General features: G+C 40.2%; 2 protein-coding genes across 2 annotated transcripts; both read left to right on the forward strand.

The window, feature by feature from the left end:
• The first annotated feature begins 628 nt into the window (after positions 1–628).
• On the forward strand, positions 629–13344 carry LOC116043516 (acidic mammalian chitinase-like). Its single transcript, XM_031290259.2, has 12 exons — positions 629–917; positions 1099–1152; positions 1244–1273; positions 1387–1591; positions 8477–8533; positions 8655–8820; positions 8973–9097; positions 9187–9310; positions 10836–11018; positions 11187–11303; positions 12828–12960; positions 13070–13344. The coding sequence occupies exons 2-12, from the start codon at positions 1128–1130 to the stop codon at positions 13342–13344; spliced, it is 1440 nt and encodes a 479-aa protein (XP_031146119.1). The 5' UTR covers positions 629–917; positions 1099–1127.
• A 545-nt stretch (positions 13345–13889) lies between these two features.
• On the forward strand, positions 13890–17120 carry LOC116043514 (acidic mammalian chitinase-like). The gene is made up of 8 exons (XM_031290258.2): positions 13890–14083; positions 14167–14193; positions 14325–14529; positions 14616–14672; positions 14762–14927; positions 15015–15139; positions 15228–15351; positions 16887–17120. Exons 1-8 carry the CDS (start codon positions 14032–14034, stop codon positions 17091–17093), a joined length of 963 nt encoding a protein of 320 aa, XP_031146118.2. The 5' UTR covers positions 13890–14031; the 3' UTR covers positions 17094–17120.
• The last annotated feature ends 506 nt before the right edge of the window (positions 17121–17626 follow it).

A 17626-nucleotide genomic window follows, 5' to 3' on the forward strand; every position in this document is an offset into this window, starting at 1 on the left:
TTTGACATTTATCAGGCCTCTGATGATACTGTAGTCTCTGATGTAGAGTTTTTATTATTGCACCCCTCTGATTATATGAGGGAAAGACAAAATCGTAAAGTATAGATTAACATACGGCTTTTGCTTTGTTGAGTTCCTACTGTAGTTGATGCAAAATCAAGGTCAAGACAGATCCAGAGCAAACAATGCTATTTAAGACCAAAACACGCAAATATAATGCTCTTAGATTTGTTTTACAAGGATCAAATTTGAAATTGTAGTCCTGAAACCAAAACTGAAAGGTCGGTTGAGAAAATGTAAAAGTGATTCATTTTACAATCTTGTTAATTAATTAAATTGTTTTTTTGTTACACAAAATTGTTTAATATTTCATGAACGATTGCTTAATAGACAAATGACCAGCAGATTGTTAGTTGTAGCCCTTCAGTATCTGATGTTTTAGTATGGATGAAACGGCGAACAGTAGCCAAGTCCAAGACGAGTTCAACACAATCAAACAATTGTGTAAGCAGCAGGACTTGCAACCACAAATGCGAGTGTAGCTTGTTGCTTGTGTTGGTTGTTGGTACCATGGAAACCATTTTAATCCTGAAGTTACATTAAAAACAATGCATCAGTTTAAATACTTCATCTTATCTGCATGAATAGGCCAGCTCTCCTGATCTGAGTGACTTTACAGAGGCAAGTTTACATAACCTCACATGCTCTGATCCAGTTTTATCCGTCAATAAAAACAGATTTTAACTTTATGTCATGTCATCTTCGAAAAGCTTATTGTAGTGTAATGTGACAATTATCCTCTCTTGAAGCATCCATTATACCTCATTGTCAGGCAGCCTTTGTTCCGCTCTTATCGCGTCTATAAAAGCAACTCCCAGGTGGATCGTAGGCTCATACAGCCAATCACCTTTGAACAGGTAGGTTCTCAGCACACAGGTTTCCATAGGTTACATTTTAACATTGCTAACTATTGTACAGCCTCTAGATGGTAAACTTTTTGCAGTTTAAAAAAAGATATTATATATTACTTATATTATTAATATTATATTAATATTATACTTATAAAGATTTATTATACACATTTATTTATTGTTGCAGCTCCAAGGAAAAATCTCCGCTGACACAACATGGCTCGACTAACAATCTTGGCTGGTAAGTTACATTCATTCAGTTGTTAATTCATTCAAAAGCAGTGAGTCCTGTGCAAATTTCTTTAAAGAAAATAAAATGTCTTATTTTTTAGGACTGTCTCTTTTGATGTGTCTCCAGATGGGTATGCATTCATTATTTAACTTCCTTATATTACATTGCCATTTGCTTCTCACATGTAATCACCAAGTCCTTGAATAGAAACTTAATAGTAATCATTTCTCCCCTCTCCAAAAGTGTCTTCTACCAAACTGGTGTGCTACTTCACCAACTGGTCCCAGTATAGACAAGGTGCTGGCAAATATCTGCCTGCCAATGTAGATCCCAACCTCTGCACACACCTGATCTACGCCTTTTCAATAATCAACCATTCTAACGAGTTGGCTCCCTATGAGTGGAATGACGACGTTCTCTACAAATCCTTCAATGAGCTGAAGAATAGGTGAGTTGTTTTTGCATGCACCATCTGCAGCCATATCCACTGTTATTTCATAACAACTAATCACATCAGCAGTCGAGATGAACTTGGACGTTTTAGTGTGACTGGTTAAGTATTATTCAGTTTTCCGTATAAGGAGATTGTAAAAAACACACACACACACACACAATAAACTCGTAGATTAACTGCAGTGGTAGAAATTTAAGTAAGTAGAAAGAAAAAAAGATTACAAGAAAACAAAAAAAACTATGCACAAAAGAAGAAAAAAGGAGAAAGAAATATACACAAAATTCAAAGACAGTTTTGAGGAGTCTGAGTGTGAGTAAAGTATGAGAACATGAGTAAAAAAAACTGTATGCAGTTTTATCATTGAATACATGAAGTAGAAGAAAAAAGGCAATGCTCAGCAAGTAGACTTTGAGTAACATTTTGAATGCAACCGGCTTGTGCACAATTCAGAATTGAATTGAGAATGACTCCTAAATTCTAATTCAATTCTTGAATTTGAATTGAATTTGAATTGATGTCAAAAACAGGATCTAGAATTACAATTTGAATTTAAAATATAGCTGCAACAGCAATGAGGGGGCCAAGCAGTACACTAGCAGGAATGGCATTGCCATGGCATGAGCAAGCACTCACAGCAACTTTGATGGCAACTGGATAAAGAATGGCTGAGATATCAGCTCATTTACTTAGTTACAGTGCCCCTAGAAGCCAAATTACACCAATGTCCTTGTGCGTTCTCACAATCAAGTGCAAAGTCCCTGTACCAAGTTTGGCTTTAGTACATAAAAGCGTTGCTGAGATATGAGCTCACTTTCTTTATTACAGCGCCCCTAAAGGCCAAATGGCACCACATCCCTTGCACGTCCTCACAATCAGCTACCATGTCCCTGTACCAAGTTTGGACTTCATACATCAAAACGTTGCTGAGATATGAGCTTTCTTCCTGTGATTATAGCGTCCCCATAGTGTCACCAAAGGTCAAAGGTCACCAAATTTATTTTACGTCCTCGGGATTGGGTCTTGAGTCCATGTAAAAAGTTTGGTTTCGATACATGAAAGCGTTGGTAAGATATGAGCCTACTTCCTGTGATTACAGCACCCACCTAGTGGTCAAAAGACTCCAAATTGATTGTGCATCCTCAGGATGCGGTCCCAAGTCCATGTACCAAGTTTGGTTTCGATACGTGAAAGCATTGCTGAGATATGAGCTCATTTCCTGTAACTCTAGCGCCTCCCTAGTGGTTGAAGGTCACCACATTAATTGTGTGTCCTCAGAATGGGGTCCCAAGTCCATATACTAAGTTTGGTTTCTATATGTAAAAGCATTGCTGAGATATGAGCCTATTTCCTGTGATTATAGCACCCCCTTAGTGGTCAAGACTCCAAATTTATTGTTCTTCCTCAGGATAGGGTCCCAAGTCCATGTGAGTTGCGCATGCTCAGATTTAAACAGTTTACGGCATGACGCCAAGGTATCCTGATCCGGCTGCATTGTGAAATCCATAAAATAATAAACTTTTCTCATTACAAACAATAACAGAAGATGGAAATAATTTCAAATACATTTTAGCTATCTATGATTGTTTCATTGCTAACATTTTAGCTATCTATGATTGTTTGATTGCTAACGTTAGCACAAAACGCCATTCAAGTGACAGCCTTTGTTGTGTTTGATTGCTAACTTGTAGCCAGCAGTGAACAAACTTCGTTATGTAGGTCAATTTTTATTGTATTGACATTACAGAAGTCGCTCGTTAGCAGGTTCTTGTAGGCTACTTCAGCCTCTAATCTAGAACTGACATCAGGGATCATGCCGTGAAAATGTGATGCCTTACGCTAAATAACAAATTACTGCTATGTAATGTACCTATCTCATTATTCTGTGGCTAACAGCAAAACAGATCTGCGTCTGTCGCAAAGTGACGCATGCGCAACTCACATCTGCACTCGACTCACATCGGGTAGTGACACCATGTACCAAGTTTGGTTTCAATACGTGAAAGCGTAGCTGAGATATGAGCCTACTTCCTGTGATTATAACGCCCCCATAGTGGTCAAAAGTCACCAAATTTCTTGAGCCTCCTCCTAATTGGGTCATGAGTCCAAGTATTGAGATTGGTTTTGATACGTGATAGCCTCCCCGAGATATGAGTTCACTTCCTGTTTAGCGGCTTCACCATTGATTTCGATTGGCTGTGACGGGCAAACGCTTTCGAATATCAATATGCAATGGAATAACTTTTGTGCAGCTTGGTCTGAAGATCATCTGTGCCAAGCCTGGTCTGAAGATCATCTTTGCCAAGTTTTGTGAAAATCTGAGACATTTTGTGACCTGTGAAAGCTTTGTACTGTTTTTGATGAAATCCAATATGGCGGCCGGATCAATTATGTTGACCTCACAAATTGGCATGTGTCGACCTTAGGACCTCCCACAGTAGTAACAGACACCGCTAGTAAGTTCTAATTCCAAACATCAAACATTACAAGCTAAAACGTCATTTTGCTAATTACAGCGCCGCCTATAGGTCTAAGGTCACCAAATTTCTTGAACCTCTTCCTAATTGGGCCCTGTACCTACATGCTAAGATTAGTGTTGATATGTGAAAGACTTGCCAAGATATGAGTTCACTTCCTGTTTGGCAGCTTCTCCGTCGATTTCGATTGGGTGTGACGGGCAAACACTGTCGAATATCAATACGCAATGTAATAACTTTTGTGAGGCATGGTCTGAAGATCATCTGTGCCAAGTTTCGTGAAAATCGGACCAATTTTGTGACCTGTGAAAACGTTTTAGTGTTTTTGATCAAATCCAATATGGCGGAAGGTCCAACATGGCGGATATTGACATCCAACAGGTTCTCACACTCATCTCGTAAAATACGGACGCTTGGTCAGGTGCCTTTGTCGTTGTTATTGACGCTATTGCCGTCCCTTTAGCTCTATAAGTAAACGTGCTTGGTCGGGACTATTGCCGTCCCTTTAGTGCTATAAGTAAACGCGCTTGGTCGGGACTATTGCCGTCCCTTTAGCGCTATAAGTAAACGCGCTTGGTCGGGACTATTGCTGTCCCTTTTGATGCAGTTATGTTAAGGAAAAGGTCGTGGGTGGGCTTACGGTTCTGTGACACGCGGGAAGAATGGGATGGTTATGTTTAGGAAAGGGTCGTGGGTGGGCGTACGGTTCTGTGACACGCGGGAGGAAAATAAAAAGCGACTATAGCAAGCGTGACAAGCGGGATGCGAACCCCACTCTCCTGGGTGAAAGTCCTGTGTTTGTCCCCAGTGCGTTACACAAACACGCTGAAAGACGCCTTTTTCGTCACATCAGACGCTGACAGCCACTGTCCAAACGTCCTTATTTTACGAGTTCGGAATGAGAACGGGTTGTGACATCATAGGGTGCATTGAGTTTGGCGTCATCCAAGCATTGCAACTATATCTTGATGTTCAAAATCGGGCATATGGTTCAAAAGTTAATCGCATGGATGCAACTCCAACTTTGACCCATTGGTGGCGCTACTTCGCTGCTTGGCCCCCAATAAGAAAAGGTTGAATCACTAATGGTGCCTCGCAGCTTCGCTGCTTGACCCCCAATTAAAGGAAGCAGAATTGCAATTCAATAAAAATTCTAAGAAATTCATATACATAATTTAAGTGAAGTGTTTAACAATGAAGCTTTACAATACATGTCAGATATGATTGCATTACATATTCTATAAATGATATTAGTTTAAACTACTTCTAAAAATTACATTAACAGGAAATGTTTTCCCCCAGCAATGAATGTCAAAAGCTCTAGTCACAGAACAAATAATTAAGTTTGATTTATTAGGGGTCCTGGGAACCACGTAATGCAAGGCAACGCGGTACACATCTCCAGCGGAGCTGTGGAACCCTATTGTTTTTCCAAAGATTATCCATATTATTATTCTTCTCCGCGTAAAGCTCCAACTACAGCCTAAACCGTACATGGTGGGGGGTTGCAATTTTCAGGACTGGACACGCGTTCCCTGGATCGAACTGAATCGTGATATAGGCCACGCCCATTTGCGCCTAGACTTTTATGCGTGAAAAATCGAGATTTATCAAAAACCTACTTTTTCGATCTCCTTCTAGATCGTGCAACCAGTTGGCACGAAATTTGGCGGGTAGCATCTCCAGATGGGCCTGACAAAAAGTTAATAAAAAGAATTTTGATAGGATAAAAATTGCGCGTATTACGCGCAAACAAATTTGTGAACACCATGAAACTATGAAAACACCAACTTTGTCATATCTTGGCCACAATACATGCTATCAACGCCAAACTTTAGATTCTTGTTTGCCATGACCCTCTGAAGGTCCCCCACGCGTTTTACGAAAATTGGTCACTAGGGGGCGCTACAAGTACAAAAAGTTTATATCTCATGAAGCTTACCCGATTTTTACAAAATTTGATGGGTACCATCTAGGGCCACTCCTGAGGCCAACTCTAGAGTGGGGTACTGAGGGGTCAAAGTGGGCGTGGCCTATGGGACCCAAGTCTAGATTCACCACCTACACTAATGTGAACAACTTTAAATTTACAGGGTAGGTGGACGATGGGTCATGGACCACACCTACCAAAATTACACATGTGGACCACTAGGTGGCGCTATAATGTTTTTTTGCCTTTAACTCCCACACTACACATCGCACATTAGAAAACCTTACATCCACATGTTCCTTGAATCAAGCTGAATCACATGATATAGGCCACGCCCATTTCTGCTTAAAATCTTTTTCGCAATATCGCGCAATGCGCAAAACCAACTTTTTCAAACTCGTCCTAGGCCGTGCGACGGATCAGCACGAAGCCTGATACGTAGCATCTCCAGATGGACCTGACCATTTTCCTAGCTAGCTACCACACACATATCATATCATATCTTGGCCAAATTAAATGTTATCAGCAAAAAACTTGAGATCTTTGTTCAACATCCCACTACGATGCTCTGTACCAAATTTGGTATGGCCTTGGATCGGCCTTTAGGGGGCGCTATAAGCAACGTTTATTTGTTTTGGCCAATAACTCAATGCATTTAAATGGGAAATTTGCAATTGCAATATCTCTGCCACAGTAAATGCAATCAACACAAAACTTGTGATGCTCGTTCAGCATGCCGCTCTGAGCTTCTGTACCAAATTTGGCAAAGCTCGGCCATTAGGGGGCGCTATAATCAACGTAGACAAGTTTTGGCCCTTTTACTCAAAAGATATTTGCAATGGGAATGTACCACAGAACTTGCAGCTCACACTTCTCAATATTTACTGATGTTTGCCTCCTACCGTTACGTTTTGGTTTTTGCATTCGCGCTCTCCCCTGGTTTTCTACAATAAACAAACTTCTTAACCCACCTGACAAAGTTTCTACAACCTTTACAGTGGACAGATGCAACTCTTTTCTCCCACTTTTTCAATCCAAAATCAGCGCCATTCATAGGCGCCGATACCGTGGGTGCTCCAGAGCTCGAGCACCCACGGAAAATACTGAGCACCCACATCTGCCAGACTTCCAGTAGGCTACATTCATTTACAATTAAACATTGCAGTTCTTGCTAAGTGAAGCGTCTGTCATAGTGTGATTGTTTATGTCGGTGACATGATTGATTTCCCACGAAGTTGATCGCGGTCAGTTAAACTTTTCATCTACAATCCTATCTGTATTTGTGAGAAGTGGCGCTGTCCTGAGTTGAAAGCCTACTTTACGGCTTTGCTATCGAGTTAATAGGCATGTGTGTTCGCGTAGGCCGCTGTCCATTTCCTAAGGTTCTGAAATGCAACTTTTGACTACTTTTTTTTTTTTAAAGGGCGTGCACCTGTGAGCACCCAAGGAGGAAAATATAAATCGGCGCCTATGACACCATTTACAACAACTTGACCACCTCCCCTGCTCCTTCAAGCACCACACCTGCCTCCCCCCCTCCACCCTCTCAGTCACTCTCTCATTTCTCTCTGCTGTCCCTTGTGGTCAGGGGGGTTAAGAAGTTTGTTTATTGTAGAGAATTGTTAAGGGTAGTCTGTATATGCATGGAGATGAACTGTTAACCGCCACATTTGCAACGGCAATGTACCGCAGACGTCGCTGCTCACACCTCTCAATATTTACTGAGGTTTGCCTCCCCACCGCCAGGCTTCGGGATCCGCTTATGCGTGCTCCCCGGGGCGTTGGGGGCAACTGGCATGGGTGGCTTGGGCCCCGTCATAACTGCTTGCAGTTCTAGTTGTAATTGTAATTTTGTGGAACGTGATGGAACATGACTCCATTTCCCAGAATGCTTATCATTATCTATATTTTGGAACAAAATGTATGCAGGGTTGAGGAGTGACTAGTCACGTGTAATGAAATTATGTTATTAAATTACAAAAATCATGTAATTGTATTTAGTTGTATTACTGAGGTAAAATGTGCAATTCAATTAGTTACTAATCAAATTAAAAGGAAATTGCTTAATAAAGTAATCAAAATAAAGTAATCCAAACCACATTTAAAATGGGTAACTTGTAACAGTAAGCAATTACATTTCCAAAGTAACCTTCCTAACACTGAATGTATTTGAGAGTCAACACATTCTTTCTCTTGTGTGACAGTGTGGCATTTCTTTGAATTGCCATGAATTTAATTCCACTTCCTGTCATTTAAATTCAAATTCTACTTCCTGTGGGACGGAGTCAATTCAATTCAAATTCCAATTGATGAATTGAATGGAGGCCAATTCTGAAATTCTGAATTTTGCACAAGCCTGGAATGCAGGTATTTTATGTGTTGTGGGATGGCTACTTCCTCCTCTACTTAAAGTAGAGGATCTAACTTCTAACACTAATACATTGTACATCATGTTTTTGCACAAATCCTGCACAGAAACACCCAGCTGAAGACTCTACTGGCTGTTGGTGGGTGGAACTTTGGAACTTCACAGTGAGTCCACAAGGCTTCAACAGCAAGGAATCATAAGGCTGTTGAATTGCATTATCTCATATAATGATGCGGACATCATCATCAACAGTCTAGCTTAAAAGGTTGTTTATCTTGTTTACAGATTTACCATCATGGTTTCATCCCCTGCCAACCGCCAGAGATTCATCCAGTCTTCTATCAGTTTCTTGAGACTGCATGGCTTTGACGGGCTGGACCTGGACTGGGAATATCCTGGAGCACGAGGGAGCCCACCAGAGGACAAAAAGAGATTCACAATGCTCTGCCAGGTCAGTTTGTAAAATCTCAGCAGCATTGACAGAAACCCTTAGGATGCCAACACCAACACAGCATCCTGATTTGAGATGATACAGCAATGTAACTTTAAATATTCTCGCATCGTACACATGATTATCCTCAACTATTTCCCTCTTGCATTTAGGAATTACTCGCCGCCTTTGAAAAAGAAGCCGCTGTGACGAAAAAACCACGATTGCTGCTCACAGCTGCAGTGGCTGCTGGGAAGGGAAACATTGACAATGGATATGAGATTGCTGACGTTTCAAAGTGAGTTCCTGCGACTTGGAGTCATTTTAAAAGTTGAAAAAAAGATATACTTTCTGTTTTTAATATGTGACATCATCATTGTCTAACAGGTTCCTAGACTTCATAAATGTCATGACCTATGACTTCCACGGAGCATGGGACCCGTTCACTGGCCACAACAGCCCTCTGTACCGTAGCTCTGGCGATCAGGGCGACAACATCTACTACAATGTGGTGAGTAAAATCTAGAGGTCGACCGATAGTGGATTTTACCGATACCGATAGCTAGGTTGGGCCGTATTTGCCGATAACCGATTAATCGACCGATAGTATTTATAACTTATACAGTTGACAAAATACATACATTGTTTCAAAAAAAGTCCAGACGCTTTTGCCAATAATCAAAATAATAATGTCATATTTATTGATATTACACCCACAGCAATGCTACACAAGCATGTGTGTTGTCTAAAACAGTTCTCCTACATATTTGGAGTCATCCAGTGCAAAAATAAACATAATGAGCATTATAATTCATATAAAGGATAAACTATCTCAAAACAGTGACGCCATTCTTCTCTGTAGAACGGTAACAGACGATCTCTGACCTGGAGGGATCTATCTTTCCCACTTTATACTATATATATATATATATATATATATATATATATATATATATATATATATATATATATATATATATATATATATATTTGTTCTCGCTTGGATGCCCATATAAGGCGTAATGTGTGACGGACCTGCCTTCCCATTGGTTGAAAACATAAACAAAGGCATCATGGGAGATCCCCTTGTCGGTAGCACCTACTGTCTATGGGTAGCACGGAGTTAGCGGCAGAAATGACCGAAAACGTAATGAATTATGGACATCAAGTTGATAAATCTTGGATGTAACAGTTTGGATTTAATGCTCAACAACCCCGAAAAAAGGCACAAGTTCCAGGCTGGATAGAAAATCACCTGTAAAGGCTAGAAAGACACCAAAGACACTCCCGTGATGGCTAACTCTTTAGCTTTTAGCTGCAGCAATCAGTAAGTCTCTACGTTTAACTGTTATTAAATTATCTAAATATGAATCAGAGGTGCCGTTTGGGATCGTGGACGAGCCTTTAGGGTTCTGATTCTGACATTTGGGTCGGACTTGCGTTTATTTTTGTCAGTGTTTTAACCGCTTGAGGTAAGTTAGCCTACTACTAATGTTTAGCGTCATCTCAGCCTCGAAAGCAAACAAATATACTGTTGTGCTGTTCTTTCTCTACTAATGCAGCATCTATTCAACAAATTAATATGTACTATATACATACCTTTTTGCTGTCGATGCTTTAAACGAGCATCTGATGTCAGCCTTCTCCGCACAGCATGTGCTCTCCGTGCAGCGCGCAGTAACACGTCTCGAAAATAAACAACACAAGGCATCAGTGATAGTTTTTATTTCACCTCTAGAGGCCGCTATTGTAATGCATGATGCCAGCAGACCCTTCTCAGCTCTCGTGTACTGTGTAATGAATGACAGCGCGCGCTTCTCAGCCGCTCCAGCAACGGACGCAACCATCGGTATGGATTTTTGCCGATAACGATAGTTCCACCAATCAACTATCGGTGCCGATTAATCGGCAAAACAGATTAATCAGTCGCCCTCTAGTAAAATCCTCAACAAAATTCAGTTATCATTCTCAAAACCCAATAAGTTGAACACCTAACACGTTGTTTTTAATATATATGGATCTTTTTCTCTGTGCAGAACTTTGCTATAAAATACTGGAGAGACCAAGGAGCTCCTCTTGAAAAGCTCATAGTTGGTTTTTCTACATATGGACGCACATTTCAAACATCATCAGCAGTTAACGGTGTTGGAGCATCAACAAGCGGGCCAGCCTCTGCTGGGCCCTACACCCGTGAGGCTGGGTTTTGGTCTTACTATGAGGTCAGTGAAGGGTCAACACAAATGCAACACTGAGACACAACATAGCTAAATTGAACGCAGTGCAGATTTAATTAATACAAGCCCAACAGAGTTTCGAGAGAGTTTCAAGCTAAGACATCACAAATCATGTCGAGGATGTTTAAATGTGATTTTCTTCCATTTCTACAGATTTGCACTTTCCTCCAAGGAGGCAGTCTTCACTGGATTGATGAGCAAATGGTGCCCTATGCTACTAAAGGAAATGAGTGGGTTGGGTTTGATAACAGGCAGAGCTTTGAAATCAAGGTAATAAATAAGATATCATCCTCCACATCTATGTTTATGGAGATAATATGAACAAGATAAAAGTAGCATCACTACTTGCCAGCTATCAATATCTTAGCTTCCTAAATTAGTACATTTCACTAGGTGTAGCTGATCATTATGAAGCTGCACAGGCAGCACAAACTGTTTTTAATGACTTGCATCGAGCAGAAGGTGGCACTCTAACACGCAACTTTACATTTTGGCAAACCCCACAGGTCTGTGACTTTTTTGCAATTTGTCATATAAACGCCACAAAGTGGAGCATATAGTAGGCACAAACAGATTCATCACTCAGGTGGCTGTATGCGATCTGCATGATTGAGTCAATCTACTCTCAGACTGGACCAATGAGACCAGAGGTGGATAACACTGTCAGATACTTAGACATAGGAAGTAAAATAAGTTATTTTCTTTTTTTAAAGATTATTTTTTTGGGCATTTTAGGCCTTTAATTCCACAGGAGAGATAAAGACATGAAAGGGGAGAGAGAAGGGGAACGACATGCAGCAAAGGGCTGCAGGTCAGAGTCAAACCCGCGGCCGCTGCATCGAGGAGTAAACCTCTATATATGTGCGCCTGCTCTACCAACTGAGCTAACCCGGCCACTTAAAACAAGCTTTAATGGAGAGAAAAAAAATGAACATGTAAAAGATTCATTATGTTGTTGGCTTAAGATGTTTATTTGACAATGCCTGAAAAAGATCTCTTTTAATTCGAAATGTATGCTTTGTTATATATATATATATATTCTGGCATGAGGCCATGCAGACCATGTAGCGGCCATACATAGGTACAGGTACATTTTTAAACAATTGCAATATCTCAGGCATAAATTTCCCTTCAACTGGATTGTAACTAAAATATTAACTAATAGCCTCTGTATTTTCCAGTTTACGTCAGGGGGTTCTTGGATATGATCAGACACTTTAACACTCTCGGAATAAAATTAAAAGAAATTCAATTTTCTAATTGCATTAACCTTGACAAAGCTCTTGAAATGTGTAAAACCAATATGCGTACTGGTTACATGTATTCAGTGAGGAAATAAAATAAAATATTTGGGAGGCAACTTTTAAAAAGTCTAAAAAATCGTGGCTTTTACAACATTATGGGTGCACTTTAAAAAAAAATTGTGCATAAGGTTGCTGTTTTTTAAGGTGAAATGAGACCAGTTTAAAATGCATTCAGTACAGTAATCACCACCTTGTGCCAGCATGAGGAAATAAAAAGCATAACATTGCTATTATCAGTGCATTTATATGTTACAGCGCTGTTGGTGTGAGTGTATGTTAGAGACGAAACAGAAATTATATATATATATATATATGTATTTTTTTTTTTTTTAAATCTTGTGGGCAATTTTTGCCACTTGATTTTTTTAGAGGCATTCTGACATTTCTTGGGGCATTTTTGCCCATTGGCCCCCTTAATTTCTGACATGTATTCAAACCTGAAAAACTTGCATTTTAAACTTAAGTTCTCTCTATAACTTATATTCCATAGGCACAGTATGTGAAAGATAACAAATTTGGAGGAGCCTTTGTCTGGGCGCTAGATCTGGATGATTTTACTGGACAGTTCTGTGGCCAGGGAAAATATCCCCTCATTAGTTATCTGCGCTCTCTTCTGGATTCAGGTAAACAGAAATGAGACCTCAACACTGCACAGCATGTAAACGTTTTATCATCTCCCCTTAACAAGTAAAACCTTCAGTAATCTGTAATATTTGTTTATTTTTTTAATAGATTTTCCACTTCCACCTCCTGTAACCACACACCCACCAGTGAGCACCACAAAGCAGACTCCTGCTGCCACTTCTCCTACAACTCCCAATGCACAAACTACCACCACAGTTGTTGATTCTGGAAGTGATTTCTGTGCTGGGAAGGCCAACGGCCTCTTCATAAATGCCGAGAATCGCAACTCCTTTTATCAGTGTTCCCAAGGAAATACATACCTCCAGCTTTGTCCAGTTAATCTTGTTTTCAGTGTAAGATGCAACTGCTGCGACTGGCCTTAAATAAATGTTTCCTTATTGAAACAAAACACTGTCTCTTTTTTCTAAAATCTTTCATTTAATTCAAATAATTTCATTTTTATAGACTATTCAAATTAATAAAACATGATGACAGGATTCTGACTTGAACCCAAAAATTGTGACTTCACAAAAATAAGACAAGATTGCACAACATTGGACTTTTATATGCCTGTCTGGCCTGTTGTTTGTAAGAGGAAAATAAACTTACTAGCAGGACACTGACCCTGAACAAACATTGAAAAAAAAAAAAAAAAAAGGGTTTGCAGTCATCTGACCTCAATGTCACTAAACATCTTAGAAAATGGAAAAGGCAAAAGTTTTAGAATGCTGAAATACTATAGATCAAAAACTTGAAGAAATTGTCGAATTGATGCCAATTAAAGTGCTAGATAGATGCTTAACATAACGTCAGACAGCCCAATATTTACAAATTCAGCGACAGAATGGGTTGGACTGTGTTGATTACAGTCACTCAGGTTGTTGTTCGTTTTCTGCATGTGCCAAAGGTCTTTTACCAGCTTCTGTTATTTGACTTACTTGCATGTTGCAACTGCTTAGTGTCCTAATCTTGTGGACCAACAAATTGTCAATTTGTTCCTGGTTAATGTTTACCATGGATTGTGTATTTGTCATTAGTTAACACAAGCTCTAAAGTGCTCTCCTTTTGATATGATAGCCCATTCCAGCTCAACCACCATGAGAAAGCTATTTCTAATTGCAGGTAAGGCATAATGAGAAGCAGGGAAATGTTTTTCCAATATCTATGTTATCTTATATGTACTAACTAAATCTGTAACTTTGAAGGTCTCTGTCTTTCCTTTGGCAGTTTGGGTGAGTTTCATAGCAATAATTAATTTTGAACAATCTTAGTAGCAACTGAATAAAGTCTAAATTGTTAAATGCCTCATCATTGATTCTTCCTCAAAGATGAATGAAAACTATTTCTGCTCTTCCGTGAGTAGTGTCATCCACCAGACTGGTGTGTTATTTCACTAACTGGTCCCAATACCGTCCTGGCAATGGGAAGTTCATGCCTCACGATATTGATCCAAACCTGTGTACCCACTTGATCTATGCCTTTTCTGCTATTAACAAGGCAAACGAGTTGGTCACCATAGAATGGAATGATGATGAACACTATAAATTATTTAATGGACTCAAACAGAGGTCAGTCAGACATTTTTTAGCATTGTCTCTGTAAAACGTTATGTACAGTAGTGATTGCAGGCAACTAAATCTGTATATTCCCACAGGAATCCAAATCTTAAAACACTGTTGGCAGTCGGAGGCTGGAACTTTGGAACACAACAGTGAGATATTTAGCATAAAAATAATAATGTTCAATGTATTGTATATATATGTCCTCTTAAAAGCTTTACTTTCCCAACATTCTACACAGATTTACAACAATGGTTTCAACACAAGCCAACAGAAATACATTCATCCAATCTTCTATCAAACTACTGAGGAAATATAGTTTTGATGGATTTGATTTGGACTGGGAATACCCTGCTGGAAGAGGAAGTCCTCTGGAGGACAAACAGAGATTCACAGTGTTATGCAAGGTCTGATCCAAAATGACTCTTCCGGTGTTTAAAATAATGTTTAACATGAACCACAAAGTGACTTTCCCATGATTCTATGGTGTACAGGAACTCCTAGAGGCCTATCAGTCTGAGGGAAGTGCAACTGGCCGGCCCAGATTATTGGTTTCTGCTGCTGTGGCTGCTGGGAAAGGAACCATTGATGCTGGTTATGAAATCGCAGAGATTGCAAAGTACAACAAAATGTTACTCCCCCACATTATCCTCATGATTGTCTGTCATCATGTTTTGGGGTTCTTGATCTCATATGCTCTTCATCAGGTACCTGGACTTTATCAATGTGATGACGTATGACTTTCATGGCACCTGGGAGACTGTGACAGGACACAACAGCCCCTTATACAAGGCAGCCCACGAAACAGGGGACCAAGTTTACTTAAATACTGTAAGTACAGGGATTCATTTTTTTAGCTGCATCATGAATGTAAATTACTTACTCTTCCCAAGTCTAAATCCACAACGTTCCACTTCCGGGATTGCTTCGGTGCCGCCGTAAATTCCCTCTGCTTTCTTTGTGTTGTAATTTTAAACTCCAGTCGATATATGACGACTATGGTTAACTGCTCCTCAGATCTCTGCAGGGTAAATTCAGACAGCTAGCTAAAATATCTGTCAAATCTGAGTTTTCCGTTGCACGACTAAAACAACCTTTGAAAGTACACGTTCCCCAAAAACAAGTTCCTTCCCGAGGCTATTTTGCAGCGACAACGTGGCTCCGTCCAGCGCTTAGCGCCTCCCAAGATGATTGTGATTGGTTAAAAGAAATGCCAATAAACAAGAGCACATTTTTCTCCCATCCCGGAATGCTGTGTGGACTAGCTAGACCCTCCTCCGCAGCGCTGTGGAGGAAGGTCTGGCATTGTGAGACAAACTTTTCCCTAATGCCAACTATCTGTTTCTTTTTCAACAAACACCATAAACCTGCTTTTACACAAAATTTCAAATTGCGCATAAAAAATCCCGCTGGAAATGCTGAAAATAAAATAATAGAAATAAGCTAAAATATTGCAAAATTCTTTTAAGCTTGGCTGAGGTGGAAATGCAAAACGCAACAAAATGCAATGCAAAAAGACTTAGCAAATGGATCCTTATTTACATGAAGCATGTGCCTTAAATGTACACTAAAGCCTCCGCTGCACTGAAGAGATGGAAAATAGCAGCAGATGAAACAACAATTCCATAATACCTAAATCTAGTCGCGATTTGAAACATGTCGTTAAAGTTATGAAACTGTTGTAGTTTGGTTAGGTTTGGGCAACAAAACTAGTTAGTTAGAGTGTAAGTGTTAAGTTACTTCACTTCCGGTTACGCACATGACGCAGAACCTAACACAGTTCCATTTGTTCTGTAAATTATGTAAATATTTTTTTTACTTTTATTTGGACACAAACCCTGGCCGCCTTGGTGAAACTCCTGTGTTTGTCTGAACTATCTACCACCTCAACGTGTTTGGCCCTGTAATAATACCTGATTTGCTTCCGTCATAATGAATACTGCCCCACCTAACGCAAAAAACGCAATTATGGGTCTTAATTGCCGATTGTCCCCTGAGAAACGACTCAGTCTTAGATAAAAACATCAGATATGTGAGGAGCGATAATTATAACATTCCTCAAACTAATACATGAATCAAACATAACTATTTCCATCTGGTGTTCCGCTATTTGAGTTTGAGGTTTGACTGGTTGTCTTTTAATTATGTCATCTCATTGTCTTCTTCTGCAATGGTTTAAAGGTGAATGGAGAATAAGCGCCAGCTGTCTCAATTAACCCAACTTCTCATACTCACATAAAAGTAGAGGATTGAAACAAACATTCACTTACATTTCCTCTTGCAAATTTCTATAAATCTGGTAAAAATTTGCATTACATTTGGTTGGAAATCTTACTTCTGTCTGTCTCTTTATATTCACATTTCAGGACTATTCCATGAGATATTGGCGAGACAAGGGAACACCTGTAGAAAAGCTAAATATGGGCTTTGCTATATACGGAAGAACATTTCAGCTGTCTAGTCAATCCAGTCTGGTTGGAGCACCAGCCAGTGGTCCAGCTGCTGCGGGTGCTTTTACAAGAGAGCCTGGCATCTGGTCCTATTATGAGGTGAAACTGGCAATGACTCATTGAATTTAACTCTGTCTGTGTTTTATTAGTAACTACGCAACGGTGAAATGGCGATTGTTCTCACGGACACACGCGATATCAACTGGCTCGTTATCCTCCAGACAGCGACGGCCCACGTCTCTTTTTCTTTCGCTCATTTCGGCCGTGTGCGCGCGTGTGCGCTCGCGGTGTGAAGCGCGTTCGCACTATTGTCTGAGATGGACACAAATTTTTTTTGACGACCTAGTTAAGGCGGTAGGGTTCCCCAGCTTAGGCGGGCCGCCCGACCTGCAAAGTGCTGCGGGAAACCCTGGAGTAATGAAAATGGCCCAACTCGAGGGGCGGCACCAAGCATGCATTTGAAAATCTCACTGCATGCAATTGGATAACACTACGACCAATCACAACAATACACGGGGTGATGTATCCAGAGCCCCATACACTTAGCTAACTGGTAGATTAAACTGTCGTCATCTGTTCAGCTCGCCTCTGGCCCGCCTATATCAGATACACTGATGTGATTGGTGCAGCTCGGCTACAAGGGCATAGTTAATGAG

Source organism: Sander lucioperca, chromosome 12 (genome assembly GCF_008315115.2).
Source record: "Sander lucioperca isolate FBNREF2018 chromosome 12, SLUC_FBN_1.2, whole genome shotgun sequence".
Taxonomy (NCBI): Eukaryota; Metazoa; Chordata; class Actinopteri; order Perciformes; family Percidae; genus Sander; species Sander lucioperca.

What these genes read in the sequence shown, in the direction of transcription:
- LOC116043516 (XM_031290259.2), top strand. Translation starts at nt 1,128, where the DNA reads ATGGCTCGACTAACAATCTTGGCTG. An exon ending in TCGACTAACAATCTTGGCTG is followed by an intron (nt 1,153 to 1,243) that starts GTAAGTTACATT and finishes CTTATTTTTTAG; the next exon opens with GACTGTCTCTTTTGATGTGT. An exon ending in ACAACATCTACTACAATGTG is followed by an intron (nt 9,311 to 10,835) that starts GTGAGTAAAATC and finishes TTCTCTGTGCAG; the next exon opens with AACTTTGCTATAAAATACTG.
- LOC116043514 (XM_031290258.2), top strand. Translation starts at nt 14,032, where the DNA reads ATGATAGCCCATTCCAGCTCAACCACCATGAGAAAGCTATTTCTAATT. An exon ending in TGGAACTTTGGAACACAACA is followed by an intron (nt 14,673 to 14,761) that starts GTGAGATATTTA and finishes CATTCTACACAG; the next exon opens with ATTTACAACAATGGTTTCAA. An exon ending in ACCAAGTTTACTTAAATACT is followed by an intron (nt 15,352 to 16,886) that starts GTAAGTACAGGG and finishes TTCACATTTCAG; the next exon opens with GACTATTCCATGAGATATTG.